The following is a 15868-nucleotide window of genomic DNA, read 5'->3' as shown; positions in this document are numbered from 1 at the left end:
CAAAACTACATTACCATATGTCTGCTTAAATAATGAAGCGAAAAAGAGAATCCTGAAGTCCCACTGCCCCTATGGTTGTCTACCTAAGTCCAGGAATAGAGGAACATTTATAAAGCTAAGATTCTGCTCACCATTCTATCTCCACAAAATCTGAACTGCTGAAAACAAATCTTTTTTCTTATTGTTAATTAGATAATTCCATGGTGCATTGTGTTTTCTATAATAGTAATACAGGATAAATTAACTTGACAAAAATGTCAAAATGTCAAAATGATGCCAATTAGTATAATGGTGGCAGGTTTATCTAAGATTCAAAAAACAATTTATAAGATGGGCTTTCAAGAATCCACATTCTTTTAAGTGAATGCCTTAATCATTCAGTTTATTTCTTGGGGGACTTAAGATCAGCTTGTCAACACACAAAAAAGTATTATTTTCAGGCTTTCCAAGATTTCCAGTAGCTCATTTTTACCAGAAAGCCTATTTAATGGCAGCCAATTTGCAAACATCAAATTTAAGATTACAGCTTCAGTAAAACAAGAAGAAAGAGGGCTTCCCTGGTGGCGCAGTGGTTGAGAATCTACCCGCCAATGCAGGGGACACGGGTTCGAGCCCTGGTCTGGGAAGATCCCACATGCCGCGGAGCAACTAAGCCCGTGTGCCACAACTACTGAGCCTGCGCGTCTGGAGCCTGTGCTCCGCAACAAGAGAGGCCGCGATAGTGAGAGGCCCGTGCACCGCGATGAAGAGTGGCCCCCGCTTGCCGCAACTAGAGAAAGCCCTCACACAGAAACAAAGACCCAACACAGCAATAAATAAATAAATAAATAGATAGATAAAAAAGTGAAATTCTTAAAAAAAAAAAAAAGAAAGACATTAAAGTTCACTTCAAGTATTTACATTGGCATAGACTGAACAGACTACTTAAGAAAAAACTGACACCAAGGGCTCCATTTTGCTATCATTCATGTGCTACATGCACTAGTTTTCACATTACTTTAATCAAGAGATAGATGTAACAAGTCTATCATTTAAAGTACACAAATTCATTACTCCCTCTTTGTGTAAGTTTGACATTTTGGCTCACGGCACATATTTGCAAACTAAGTATGCACTCCACTAAAAGGGCAAAGAACAAAGAAACTAGAATAACTTAGCTTCCTTAAGTTTATATTTTCACGAAACAAGAAAACAACTAAGTGAGTGCTTGTGTAGGACTGCTAGGGTCAATTTTATCATCACTAGATCTTCAAGTTTCCTTCAAAGTGATAGGGAGAATCCTTATTATCTGATAAATGGTTATTCAGAACTTAACGTTGTACCTGATTTCAACAACTACAGCACAAACAAAAGCACCTTAAATAGCAGACAATGTCTAATTACCTAACTTTTAATGACAACGATAAAAAAAAAAACTTCTATTTTGTACACAGACAATCCAATAAATACCCTGCATTAAATACAGGCATTTTGTCCTAGATTCATGGACAATAAAAGGTCTAATAAGAAACAAAAGAAATTATTCAATTTTATACTCTTACTATAATTAGAAATAAATTTTAATAAACTAATTTCACTGAAAACTATTTTTCAAGAAGAGTTACCAGTTGTTCCAATTTTTCATTTTTTGATCATAGAATTTCCTTGTTCTTAAAGCTTTATATTTAATAGCTTTGTAAGAAAATATAATAACAAGATTAGTAAATATTAAAGATTTACTCAAAAAATTACTCTGTCCTATTGATGGCAGTGAAGGCTGGGGAGAGAAACTAAAGTTCTATGGTTTTTTCAAAAACACTTTAAGACAAATATAACAAATATCTGATTAGAGAAAATAATTTTCAGCTCTTCTAACACAAATATATTAGATACTTTCTATTCAAATACCCCCATACATTCACACATTTTTATATACAAAGAGGATGATGAGCTGAATTTGACCACTTACGGTGTGCCAAGCACTGTGCTTTGAACGCACTACACTTACGGCAACTTTGTAATTGAGCGATTATGTACAGCAATTCTGTCTGGTAAGTACAATTGTTAACGCTATTTACACATGGGGGTGTTGAGGCACAAAGAGGTTGAACAATTCATTCAAAGCGACACGGTTTATCAGTGACAGAGTCAGAATTTAAACCCAGACAGTCTGGCCCCGCATCTGATTTCGGAATTACTATATTATAGTGTGTATAAGGTACACATGGTGCGTGACACAATGCCTGACACTCCGCAGGCACTAAACAGAAGTGTAACTGTTGTCATACTGCTTCTCTCTTCTTCACTTACTCTGTGATAATTCTGGATCTCCTTTCAGATTCATCATCTTCGGAATAGAAGGGCCATACACATCCACATCTAGCAAACCAACGGCCTTTGACTGTAAGAAAACAGAATTTACCATCAGATTTTTCCCCACTCTTCATCAAAGATAAAGTGCACAGAAACAGCAGGTCTGACTACAGAAAAGACAATTTGCAAAATATTCCAAAATCATAACCTAAACTTTCAAAGCAACAGTAAGGTAAAAGAACATAAACTGCTCAGGGTAAATATTGTTTGTTGGTTTACTAATCTCTTCTAGATAACTGACTAAAGAAATCCACTGCATCCACTTTAAACATTGTGGTTCAGATCTCCCATACACTCACAAACAGACTAAGACCATTTGATCTGAAAACTAACAAATTACTTGCACACAATGTTAAAATAATGGTTTACAACAGCAAACATAACCCCAGCAAGGAGCATTAACTTTTGGAAAGACCATCTAACACACCAAAGAATACAAAATGAAAGAAAAAAAGCATAGAAACAAGACCATAATTAAAGCAAGTGAGAAATGCTGATGCAAATCTGGCATGGAAATGCTAATGAGGATAGCAGCAGACATAGTACAGAGACAACCTCTTACGTGCCAGTCACAGTTAAAAACCCGAAGTCTTCCAGAGAATTCATAAACAACTAAAACTGTTTTCCTTGATGATCCACCCAGCTGCCCAAGGGCAGAATATCCCGACTGGTCTCTTCACTAGCTGACAGTTAATCAGCAGGTTAACAAAGAAAGACAAACAAAATTCACTATTCCCAAATATGTCTTTTTTTCTTCTCCCCCCACCACCCCCCTGCTCTTTCTTCTTTCACAGATTAAATCAATGTTATTGTTTTTTCTCTTATACAAGCAAACAGAATGCTAATACTAACTATATGCCTTTGAGTTATGTTTCCCCAAGACATACAACTCTCCCCGCTCTCTCCCTGTATCCTGGCAAGATAAAACTCTTAACCTGTCAAAAAAAATTTTTTTAAACTAAACAATCTCTCATCTTCCATGTTATCTACCTATTTCCAGATACAAAATTACTTTTTAAACCTCACTGTCTGGTTCCTATAAATAGACAAAACAAGGTACATTCAAATTTATGTCCCTAACTTTACAGTGACTCAAACTGCAATTCTAAGAAATTCATTTAATGTCCCTGTGTGACTCACAGAGGATTGGGATTAATATCTCCCTCTACCAAAAATCTCAGCTTACTGTAAAATAAATGAGAAAGGAGGAAGGACACATTACCTTTAATAGAATGGTGATATATAAAATTTGGGTTTAATACTTAAAAAAAAATCATTTGTAGTGTTATTGTTTCCAGCTTTCTCATCAAAAGTAGGTATAATACCACCTTACAGGGTAGCTATGAGGAGTCAATGAGAAATGTAAATAAAATCCTTACCAGAGTGCCTGGCACCCCGGAGGAATTCAAGTGGTGGGGAGATATAATCAGGGAAAGTCTAGGTGTCTATTTGGGTGATTTAGGATGGCATGTTTCTAGAGATTCCGATTTGTCCACAGAGCTGGCTGTGGAAGTCTAGTTTATCCAGGTTCTTAATATAACATTGCTGATTAACTTCCCTCCATCCTTTTCTTCCTCCCTCCTTCCCTGTGTCCCTCTTTCCCTTTCTCTTTCCTCATTTCCTACTGATCTTCATACCTTTCTCTCCTCTGTTTCCCTTTTGATGTATGTAAGCATTGGTACTATATTTAGGTCAGTCAGTAGCTTTAAAAAGGTAGGAACATTCATTGAGAAATTCTCACTGATTTTAGCTCCTTTTTAAACCACAAACAAAAGAATTTAGTTGAATTAAAAATAGAATTAAATTCACTACAGATAAAAACATTTTCAAATGAGGGGGCCTAAAACCTTAAGAAATGTGGATAATTGTTAACTATTATCTATGGGTCTGCTAATGCTATAACTATCACCTCTTTTCCATATCTTTTCTTGTGACACCTACAAAATTAATGCAACCATAAAATAATAATAATGCCAATAAAAACAAAAAATATTCTAAGATTCTTTTTCCTTGCTCTCATTTATATTAATGTTGTTTTAAAATAACGTGAAAGGGTTAGGTCTCAGTTTTCAAATTAATCTTCTAAAAATACCTGTCAAGTAAATTTAAATTTATGTTTTCATGAAACAAGAAAACAACTAAGTGGGTGCTTGCAATGGAAGACTGCTAGGGTCAATTTTATCATCACTAGATCTTCAAGTTTCCTTCAAAATGTTAGGGAGAGTTTATCTATCATCTATCTGTCCTGTCTTCTAGAAGAAAACCATGCTTGTCTAAAAGTGAGTCCTTGGCATCATGGGGTAAGACAAAACTGAAGATCTGCCCTAAAATTTGCTGTGGTAGGAATGGATTTTACATATACCTAGATAGCTGCTAATACACATTATCACATAAGAATAAAGAGGGCAGGGAGGGAGATCACAAGATGATAGAGTTCCTCTATTTTCTGGAGAATGAAACTAAGAATAATGGAAAATCCTCTATGTGTTAGGTTCTCTGCATACTCTACAAGTCTCTACTGACCAACTAAATTTAGTACCAGTGCTTACATATACCAAAAAGGAAACAGAGGAGAGAAAGGTATTGAGACAGGAAGGAAAGGGGGCAGGGCACAACCATTAAAAAAATTACACAACCATTAAGAAGAAAAGGATATGACCAAAACTGATTAGAACCTACTAGGCCCAAGATAGCAGAAGATTTGACTTACAGTATACCTTGAGCCTCATTATACACTCATTGTAATACATTAGCATATGCTAAATGACATACCCACAGGTGCCATGAGAGTTCCGAGGCCAATTGTAAAAGGCCAAAAAGTAGGTGGTGTCCCAACTCCTGGAAATTAGAATATCCCTCCCACTCATTAGCATACGAAATTACCCAGCCCATAAAAACTAACCACCCCCTCACAGCCCAGCACTTTTCAAGAGGACTCCATGTCCTGGGGCCATCTCTCACCTTCTAAGATGGAGTGTGTCTCTCTCTAAATAAACCTGCTTTCATTTTACTATGGCTCGTTTGCTCTTGAACTTTTTCCTGCACAAAGTCAAGGACTCTCACGTGGTGGCCCATCCCAGGGACTCACCCAAGAGCTGGGACATGACCAGGCTCTCACACCCCATTTTTCCTGCAACATACAAAGGTCAGCAGGAGGAGAGGAAAGAGAAAGGGAAAGAGGGACACAGGGAAGGAGGGAGGAAGAAAAGGATGGAGGGAAGTTAATCAGCAATGTTATATTAAGAACCTGGATAAACTAGGCTTCCACAGCCAGCTCTGTGGACAAATCAGAATCTCTAAAAACATGCCATCCTAAATCACCCAAATAGACACCTAGACTTTCCCTGATTATATCTCCCCACCACTTGAATTCCTCCGGGGTGCCAGGCACTCTGGTAAGGATTTTATTTACATTTCTCATTGACTCCTCATAGCTACCCTGTAAGGTGGTATTATACCTACTTTTGATGAGAAAGCTGGAAATTAACATTCAAAATGATTTTAAGTATTCTTTCTTAGAATGAAGCAGAATGGAAAGATAAACACAAAAATATGAACCACATAAACCTCCACCATAACTTGAACATGATCTGTCTACAAAAGACTTAGATAAAAAGCAGGATCAGCATGATTCTCCCTAAAGGGCCAAATTATAGGAAATATTTTGAGAGGACCTTCAAGATGGCGGAGGAGTAAGACGTGGAGATCACCTTCCTCCTCAAAAATACATCAGAAATACATCCACATGTGGAACAACTCCTACAGAACACCTACTGAACGCTGGAAGAAGACCTCAGACTTCCCAACAGGCAAGAAACTCCCCCACGTACCTGGGTGGAGCAAAAGTAAAAAGAAAAAACAGACAAAAGAATAGGGACAGGACCTGCACCAGTGGGAGGGAGCTGTGAAGGAGGAAAGGTTTCCACACACTAGGAAGCCCCTTCACTGGTGGAGACGGGGTGTGGGTGGGCGGGAAGCTTCGGAGCCACAGAGGAGAGCACAGCAACAGGGGTGCGGAGGGCAGAGCAGAGAGATTGCCGCACAGAGGATCGGTGCCGACCAGCACTCACCAGCCCGAGAGGCTTGTCTGCTCACCCGCCAGGGCGGGTGGGGGCTGGGAGCTGAAGCTCCGGCTTCAGAGGTCGGATAGCAGGGAGAGGACTGGGGCTGGCTGCGTGAACACAGCCTGAAGGGGGCTAGTGCGCCACAGCTAGCCGGGAGGGAGTCCAGGAAAAAGTCTGGACCTGCCTAAGAGGCAAGAGACCATTGTTTCCTGGTGCGCGAGGAGAGGGGATTCAGAGCACTGCCTAAATGAGCTCCAGAGACGGGCGCAAGCCGCGGCTATCAGCGTGGACCCCAGAGACGGGCATGAGACGCTAAGGCTGCTGCTGCAGCCACCAAGAAGCTTGTGTGCAAGCACAGGTCACTATCCACACCTCCCCTCCCGGGAGCCTGTGCAGCCCACCACTGCCAGGGTCCCGTGATCCAGGGACAACATCCCCGGGAGAACACACGGCGTGCCTCAGGCTGGTGCAACATCATGCTGGCCTCTGCCGCTGCCGCAGGCTCACCCCGCATTCTGTACTCCTCCCTCCCCCCAACCTGAGTGAGCCAGAGCCCCCTAATCAGCTGCTACTTTAACCCGGTCCTGTCTGGGCGGGAATAGACGTCCCTCAGGTGACCTACATGCAGAGGCAGGGCCAAATCCAAAGCTGAACTCCAGGAGCTGTTTGAACAAAGAACAGAAAGGGAAATCTCTCCCAGCAGCCTCAGAAGCAGCGGATTAAATCTCCACAATCAACTTGACGTACCCTGCATCTGTGGAATAACTGAATAGACAACGAATCATCCCAAAATTGAGGCAGTGGACTTTGGGAGCAACTGTAGACTTGGGGTTTGCTGTATGCAACCGACTAGTTTCTGATTTATTTGGTTATCCTAGTTTAGTTTTTAGTGCTTGTTATCACTGGTGGATTTGTTTATTGGTTTGGTTGCTCTCTTCTTTTTTTTTTGTTTTAATTACTTTTTAAATTTTTTTTATTTTAATAATATTTTTTTATTTTTTTATCTTTTTATTTCAATAACTTTATTTTATTTTACCTTGTTTTTCTTTTTCTTTCTCTCTTTCTTTTATTTCTCCCTTTTCTTCTGAGCCGTGTGGCTGACAGGGTCTTGGTGCTCCGGCCAGGTGTCAGGCCTGAGCCTTGGAGGTGAGAGAGCCGAGTTCAGGACACTGGACCACCAGAGACCTCCTGGCCCCATGTAATTATCAATCGGTGAGAGCTCTCCCAGAGATCTCTGTCTCAACACTAAGACCCAGCTCCACTCAATGACCAGCAAGCTCCAGTGCTGGACACCCCATGCCAAACAACTAGCAAGACAGGAACACAACCCCACCCATTAGCAGAGAGGCTGCCTAAAATCATAATAAGTTCACAGACACCCCAAAACACACCACCAGATGCGGTCCTGCCCACCAGAAGGACAAGATCCAGCCTCATCCACCAGAAAACAGGAGCCAGTCCCCTCTACCAGGAAGCCTACACAACCCACTGAACCAACCTTACCTACTGGGGGCAGACACCAAAAACAACGGGAACTACGAACCTGCAGTCTGCGAAAAGGAGACCCCAAACACAGTAAGTTAAGCAAAATGAGAAGACAGAGAAATACGCAGCAGATGAAGGAGCAAGGTAAAAACCCACCAGACCAAACAAATGAAGAGGAAATAGACAGTCTACCTGAAAATGAATTCAGAGTAATGATAGTAAAGATAATCCAAAATCCTGGAAAACAAGACAAAAAGACAACCCTCAGAATGGGAGAAAATATTTGCAAACAAAGCAACTGACAAAGGATTAATCTCCAAAATATACAAGCAGCTCATGTGCTGAATATCAAAAAAACAAACAACCCAATCCAAAAATGGGCAGAAGACCTAGAGAGACATTTCTCCAAAGAAGATATACAGATTGCCAACAAACACATGAAAGGATGCTCAACATCACTAATCATTAGAGAAATGCAAATCAAAACTACAATGAGGTATCACCTCACATCGGTCAGAATGGCCACCATCAAAAAATCTACAAACAGTAAATGCTGGAGAGGGTATGGGGAAAAGGGAACCCTCTTGCACTGTTGGTGGGAATGTAAATTGATACAGCCACTATGGAGAACAGTATGGAGGTTCCTTAAAAAACTAAAAATAGAACTACCATATGACCCAGCAATCCCACTACTGGGCATATACCCTGAGAAAACCATAATTTAAAAAGAGTCATGTACCACAATGTTCACTGCAGCTCTATTTACAATAGCCAGGACATGGAAGCAACCTAAGTGTCCATCAACAGATGAATGGATAAAGACGATGTGGCACATATATACAATGGAATATTACTCAGCCATAAAAAGAAACGAAATTGAGTTATTTGTAGTGAGGTGGATGGACTTAGAGTCTGTCATACAGAGTGAAGTAAGTCAGAAAGAGAAAAACAAATACCGTATGCTAACACATATATATGGAATCTTAAAAAAAAAAAAAGGTTCTGATGAACCTGTGGGCAGGACAGGAATAAAGACGCAGATGTAGAGATGGACTTGAGGACACGCAGAGTGGGAAGGGTAAGCTAGGACAGACTGAGAGAGTGGCACTGACATATATACACTACCAAATGTAAAACAGATAGCTAGTGGGAAGCAGTCGCAGAGCACAGGGAGATCAGCTCGGTGCTCTGTGAGCACCTAGAGGGGTGGGATAGGGAGGGAGGGAGGAAGATGCAAGAGGGAGGGGATATGGGGATATATGTATACGTACAGCTGATTCACTTTGTTATACAGCAGCAACTAACACAACAATGTAAAGCACTTATACTCCAATAAAGATGTCAAAAAAAAGAAAAGGGAAATATTTTAAGCCTTGTGGATCATTTGATCTGCAGCTATTCAACACTGCCATTGTAGCACCAAGGCAGCCATAGACAACATGCAAATGAATGAGCATGGCTATGTTCCAATAAAACTTTATTTACAAATACAGGCAGGATTTAGTTCACAGGTCATAGTTTGCCAACGCTGATTTAGAAAATAAACTTTTTCATGACAAAGTTATTCAATCACCCAACAATGTAATTTTTGTAAAGCCAAGAGCAGACAGGACACAATCATCTCTTTTAGTGTCAGAGGAGCTACCTCAGTAAAGATCTACTTCCTCATCCTTAATTGGCTAGTTTTCAAAAATAATAAAGAGCACATTTTTCAGGCTGTTTCACTGGAACTAAGTTAGCATGTCTTGCTTTAATTTTATATATTGTGAATAAAATCAGTGTCCATTAAGTAGAAACACCAAACCCTGTATTAATTAAAGCATACTGTACTTTGATTTTGGCACAGCTACTGACTGATAAAATTACCACAAGTACAAAAAGCAGCCTACACATATTTTCAAGTCTAGAATTCAGTAACGTTCAAAAGATGCCAAATAAACCCCATTTGTTTTTCATAATTTACTCCATTATTTTTAAATAGGCTCCTATTTTAAGTGTATAAACAGTTTTTCAATTTAAACTTTCAAACAGTTTTATATTGTAGAAAAATAAATGAGCACGGTAGAGGCTATAAATAAACATACGCAGCTGGGTGTCCAACTAAGTTTTGTGAATCCTTTCCAACTTATTCCGCCTAAAATAATTATATTTAGTCAAGAAAACTCCAATTAGGGTTTTCTTTATCATTAATTTCAGCCAGGCCCAAAAGAATAATCACCACAAAAGCCTCACCAAATACACAACAGATAAAGAAAATGATTATTAGCAAATATAACTATAAATGTACAATTGTAAAGTAGGATTGCCATCTTTAATGTCACCATAAACTTAACCCAATATGTTGGTACCCTTTTTTCTGACTCTCCTGCAGTACTCAAAGTCTAACAGATGACAAAAACAAGACAGATCAAACCCCAACATACTAGATTTTGGGATTTGTTTCCTTATAATTCATAATACCCTGTGAGACCTGTAAAAGGTGGCAGAATTATTCAGAGTGATTACACTATTTCATTACCACTGCATGAAAGCTGCAATTTGAGAGCCTACAAGTCCTATTTTTTGTGTGTTGGATTTCAAAGGCACTGACAAGAGTTTTGATACTGCTTTGTTCTTCCAACAGAATTTACACTGAAGAAGATTGTAAAGCTTCATAATGCTCTTTTTATCCATGTCATGTGCTAACAGAACACATCAAAACAACGTCTTAGAGTGGCCCACCCCATTGTTTGTAAGTAAACATTCATTTAAGATTAAGACCTACTCAAATGTGTCCTTTCCATAGAGGTATCCAGTTAAGAATCACATGAGTCTCTACACATTACATTACACTTAATCTTGGACTGGCAACTGGGATTTATTCAATTTAAAGTTGAATCAAGCCTCTACTTTCTTCTCTCTCTACCTAGCTTTAAATCAAGCTGCCGTTCACAAGAATTTTAATCTCTCAGTAGAGAAAAATATGTTTCTTAATTCTATTACCTAACGTTAAATAAGAATCTGAATGTCAGAAGAAGTAATGGTTGGACAAAGTGATAAGAGAACAATTTCCTACTACTTATCAAAGGACTGTCTAAATCTTCAATTTCAGTCAAGAAAGAAAGAGGAACAAGGGCAACATAAAGGAAAAAGTTCACGTGGCTGGACAGAGGGCAAACAGAGATGAGCTCATGAAAAGTACAGAAGAATCTCAAATGATAAACTGTTTGTAAACAAGCTGGAAAAGTAGAAATGGAAGAGTATCAAATTAAAGACTATTTTAGAACAACAAAAACAAACAAACAAAAAAACACCTAAGAGATCTTCTTAGTTTTCTGACCACTTTTTAGTGAAGAAGAAACAGGCCCAGAGATAAATGTCATAGCTGGATCTAGCTTCCAAATCTCTTTCCAACATACCATAAAGCCTAACTGCTAACAGTCACTAACCATTCCCCTTTGTCTCTCTCATCTCATCCCCTACTATTTTTCCCCTTTTCACTCCACTCCAGACACCCTGCTCCCTGCAGTGTATTTAACACACCAGGTATGCACCTGCTTTAGGACTTTTGTAGATGCTGTTCCTTCAGCCAAGAATCCATCCCCCCAGGTATCCACCTGGTTCTCTCCATCACTTCCTTCAAGTCTTGATTCAAACATCACCATGTAGTGAGGCCTTCACTGGTCACTCTATCTAAAACTGCAACTCCCTCATCATAACACTGCATATTTCCTACTGCCCTTCCTGCTTTTTCTTTCTTCTTAGCACCTATATCAATGTTTAACATACTATATATTTACTTATTTATCTTGTTTATTGTGTCTCCCCACTAGAATGTTAATTTCACTAGAGTAAGGAATTTCGTATGTTTTATTCATTGCTGTACCTAGAATCTAGAACGACAGGCAGTCGTGGAGAGACTCTTGCCTATCTCAAGAAATTCTGATTCAGTAGGTCTGGGCTGGGGTCCAACAAACTGCATTGTAACACTCCAGGGTATAAGATGACCACAATGTGAAAAACAGTAATATAGATAGCATGGAAAGGCAAAGATGAAAATTTGCTGTAAGGCCCCACGTCTTGGGACCAGCAGGACCAGAGTAACAGTGATCTACAGTCATCAACAGTAACAATGAAGAGGGTTTTTTTTTTTTTAACTATAAAAAAGTAGTTCACATTCTGCCATATGGGTAAATAGTCACATATTGCATGGGACGTATGCATATAAAAAATTATTCGCTGTTTATCTAAAATTCAAATTTAATTGAGTGGGTGTCCTATATTTTTATTTGCTAAATCTAGCAACCCTACCCTGGCATCTCTTCTCAACAGTGCAGTGAGAATGATTCAGAGTTGAAACATAAGTCAGATCATGTCTGCTCAAAACCCTTCACTGACACCCCCTCCTGCATTTCACTCATGAAAAGCCAAGTCCTTACGACAATTCACCAGACCCCACAAAATCTATCCAGCTCCCCAGACCCCTGCCTCCCAGCCCTGTTAACTTTCCTCACCTATTACTCCAGTCCACTTCTTACGCCAGGGGCCACAGTGGGCTTTTCACTATTCCTTGAATAATAAGCTAGACATGCTCCCACATAGGAGCCTTTGAACTGGCTGTTCCTTTTGCCTGACACAATCTTCCCACAGATAGTCACACAGACTACACTCTCACCTTCTTCAAGTTTCTGCTCAAATGTCGTATTTTCAGTGGAGCTCACCCTATATTGAAGTGCGAACCCACCCTCACATACCAGCACTTTCCCTCCCCCTTATTTCAGACTACTTTTATCACTTTCTAACATACTATTTAACTTACTTATGACGTCTAATATCTATTTATTGTAAACTCCATAAGGGTAAGGATATCTCCAAGCACCTTAAACAGTAATCATAAGGTAAATATCCATTTAATGAATGGATGGATGAATGGATGAACTAATGAATGAATGAACAAACCTCCATTTGTTCCTCTGTAGAGTATCAGGGTTGATTACTATATGATCCCTACGGCCCCTCTTAAGCTCTAACATTCTACGAGTTCATGAAATTCCCTCTCCTAATACCTCTATACTAACGTTTTAAGTTATAGGATTCAAAATTAACTAATGTAGGTAAAGTTTAAAATATTCTGGTGTTAAAGAAAGGGTCATAAATTTCCTTGCAGTCTATTCCTAACCACCACTTTTCCCCCAAGAAAATCCAATGTCATCTTCATTTTTCTATTGATCTCAACTCCAGAAATGGAATAAAATCTAGTGCAAAGACTGGCTATAGTGGGCAGCTGTAAAAAAAATATATGATAAGAGTACACTACCTTAAAAAAAAAAAAGGACACTACCTAAATCTTTGAAAACTAAAGACACAATCCGGTATGAAAGGGCTCATTAAAAATAGGGCAATTTTTAAACCTGCTCACTACCAAGATTAGGTTCAATCCAGGGTTTTAAACATAAAATGGCTGCATAGGAGTTTGGGGTGTGTGTGTGTGTGTGTGTGTGTGCGTGTGTGTGTGTGTGTGTGTGTGTGTGTGTGTATTTTCCTTTCCAGAGCAGACAAGCAACATCTTCTTTAACAAGAAGAATTCCCTTAAGTCCCACATTTTCATCTAGTAAGTAACAGAGAAAGTAAATGAGGAGTAAAACAACTAAGATTAAGAAAAGAAAAACCCTGAATCTTTGGCCTTTTAATTAAAGGGAAAAAAAAGTATTGATGCGCTTAGTAAGTAGTCTTCAAAATCAGAGAAAAATTAGGAAGCCTTCTATCACCATGGTAATACAAATGCAGAAAAAGATACTTCTAGATACTAACCCCTAAAAATAACAGTCATCTTATCTGCAATATCAACCAGCCACTTTTTTTACAGAATCTAAGCCTTAAGACCTAGAAACCTAACCAAACAAGAACCTTTCCCAAATCAGACAAGGTGCTGCAGCAAAAGCCCTGGAAACCAACATCGATTCCTTCGGAATGTCCTTAACTAAACTGCAGTGCAGGGAAGAGCATTCACAATTCTGATAGCAGCTCTTGCCAATAAAAGCAATGCAGCAACCACAGGAATCAGATGTAAACAGAGCACCTGATATACCCTCCAGACTCAAAATCACAGGAGCCAAGCAGCTGGTTTTAAAACCCATGTCTTCATGTGCCCTCTGCTCTCTTCTCAGCTACCCTTCTAACACTGCCCTACCGAGGATTTAGGGGCCTCCTTATTCCTCAAGGAGATGTGATGGGGGAAATAAATTACTGAGAAAAAAAAATTGAGAAAGGAAAAATGAATTGGTGAGAGCCAAGTTAGGGAGGAAGGGGAGAATAATTAAGAAAAAAAGACAGACTGTTCTGTAAGAAAGATCTGGATAACTTCTTATTGTACAGAATCAGGTCATGAAATTCAAAGGATGTGTACCAGTTTTGCCACCAATATGTTACAAACTAAATGAAACTAAGGAAGAATATACTAAATGTAAAATTTGGGTAACTGTTCTCTCTCTAACTCACAACAAATTCAGCAACTTCCATTCCATCCCAAAGTGAGAGAACGAATTACTGGCAGCAAGCTGCAGTTTACCAAAAGAAATTTAAAAGGTAGGCCAAAGGGTGCTGAGAAGGAAACACACAGCCAACAGCTTCTTAGGAGCTATTCAAAACAAAATTGCTACTGCTTCTAATGGGAAATTTCAAAGCATATTGTGCATAATGCTTTCTACCTAAAACCATACAGAAAATAGAGGGGAAAAGCAGTTTGGGGCTTCTACCTTCTGAAAATTACCTTATAAAACCGTACTGTTATTTTATTGTGCTTGGTAAGTGCAGTGCGTGTGTCTGTGTGCTTATGGAGGAGGAGGAAGAGTAAGTAAGGAAAAATTCCGAATACAAGATTGGCTTTAGAGTCTAGTTACATACTCCCAACCCTCCATTACACAATTGATTTAAAAAAAAAAAACACACGGCCTTATCTTTCACTTTAATATTTGACATTAAGTTTCTTTTTTTTTTTTTTTTTTCTTTCTTTCTTTCTTTATGGCTTTGTTGGGTCTTCGTTTCTGTGCGAGGGCTTTCTCTAGTTGTGGCAAGTGGGGGCCACCCTTCATCGCGGTGCGCGGGCCTCTCACTATTGCGGCCTCTCTTGTTGCGGAGCACAGGCTCCAGACGCGCAGGCTCAGTACTTGTGGCTCACGGGCCCAGTTGCTCCATGGCATGTGGGATCTTCCCAGACCAGGGCTCAAACCCGTGTCCCCTGCATTGGCAGGCAGATTCTCAACCACTGCGCCACCAGGGAAGCCCCAACATTAAGTTTCTTACTCAGTACACTGAATTATTCTTATAAAAGATACCAGAGAAGCAGACACACATGTCTCAAGTCAATTAATACTATTTATATACATTAGTGGTGATCTGTTAGCAAGCAAAACTGTTTATATATTCCATAAAATGTATGAACCTTGAGGATTTAGATAATTCAGTTAATCACAGATGCAGCCATATCATGAGTGAAATAAACAATTGTATTGTATTCAAATATTTATATAACTACACAACAAATAAAAATAAAGTTCAAAAACTATGGAAAACCCTCAAGGTACCATTATGATCAAGTATAAAATGATGTATTACCTAAACCCAAGGAAGTTATATTTATACAATTAATTTCAATTAAATACCTACTGCAATATACAGTATACTTTATATGGTTTTTACAGTATATATTTTTTTCATTATTTTTTGTGGCTGAGTAGTATTCCACTGGATATATATCTTCTTTATCTATTCATCTATTGATATTAATGGATACTTAGGTTGCTTCCATATCTTGGCTTTTGTAAATAACGCTGCTATGAACACTGGGGTGTGCACATTTTTTCAAATTAGTGTTTTTGTTTTCTTGGAATATATACCCAGCAGTGAAATTGCTGGATCATATGATAGTTCTATTTTTAGTTTTTTGAGGAAACTTCATACTGTTTTCCACAGTGGCTGCACCAATTTAC

The 15868-nt window shown here is 39.0% G+C and overlaps 1 protein-coding gene across 2 annotated transcripts in view; it reads right to left on the bottom strand.

Moving 5' to 3' along the window:
- NUBPL (NUBP iron-sulfur cluster assembly factor, mitochondrial) overlaps positions 1-15868 on the bottom strand; it is a 252526-nt gene that overhangs the window by 199041 nt on the left and 37617 nt on the right. For both annotated transcript variants that reach the window (XM_061182427.1, XM_061182428.1), the window contains exon 4: positions 2290-2380. In XM_061182427.1, coding sequence (XP_061038410.1) covers positions 2290-2380 — 91 coding nt within the window. The remainder of the gene's footprint in view (positions 1-2289; positions 2381-15868) is intronic.

This window comes from Eubalaena glacialis, chromosome 2 (assembly GCF_028564815.1).
Source record: "Eubalaena glacialis isolate mEubGla1 chromosome 2, mEubGla1.1.hap2.+ XY, whole genome shotgun sequence".
Lineage (NCBI taxonomy): Eukaryota > Metazoa > Chordata > Mammalia > Artiodactyla > Balaenidae > Eubalaena > Eubalaena glacialis.
This window is presented reverse-complemented; position numbering and strand designations above follow the sequence as displayed.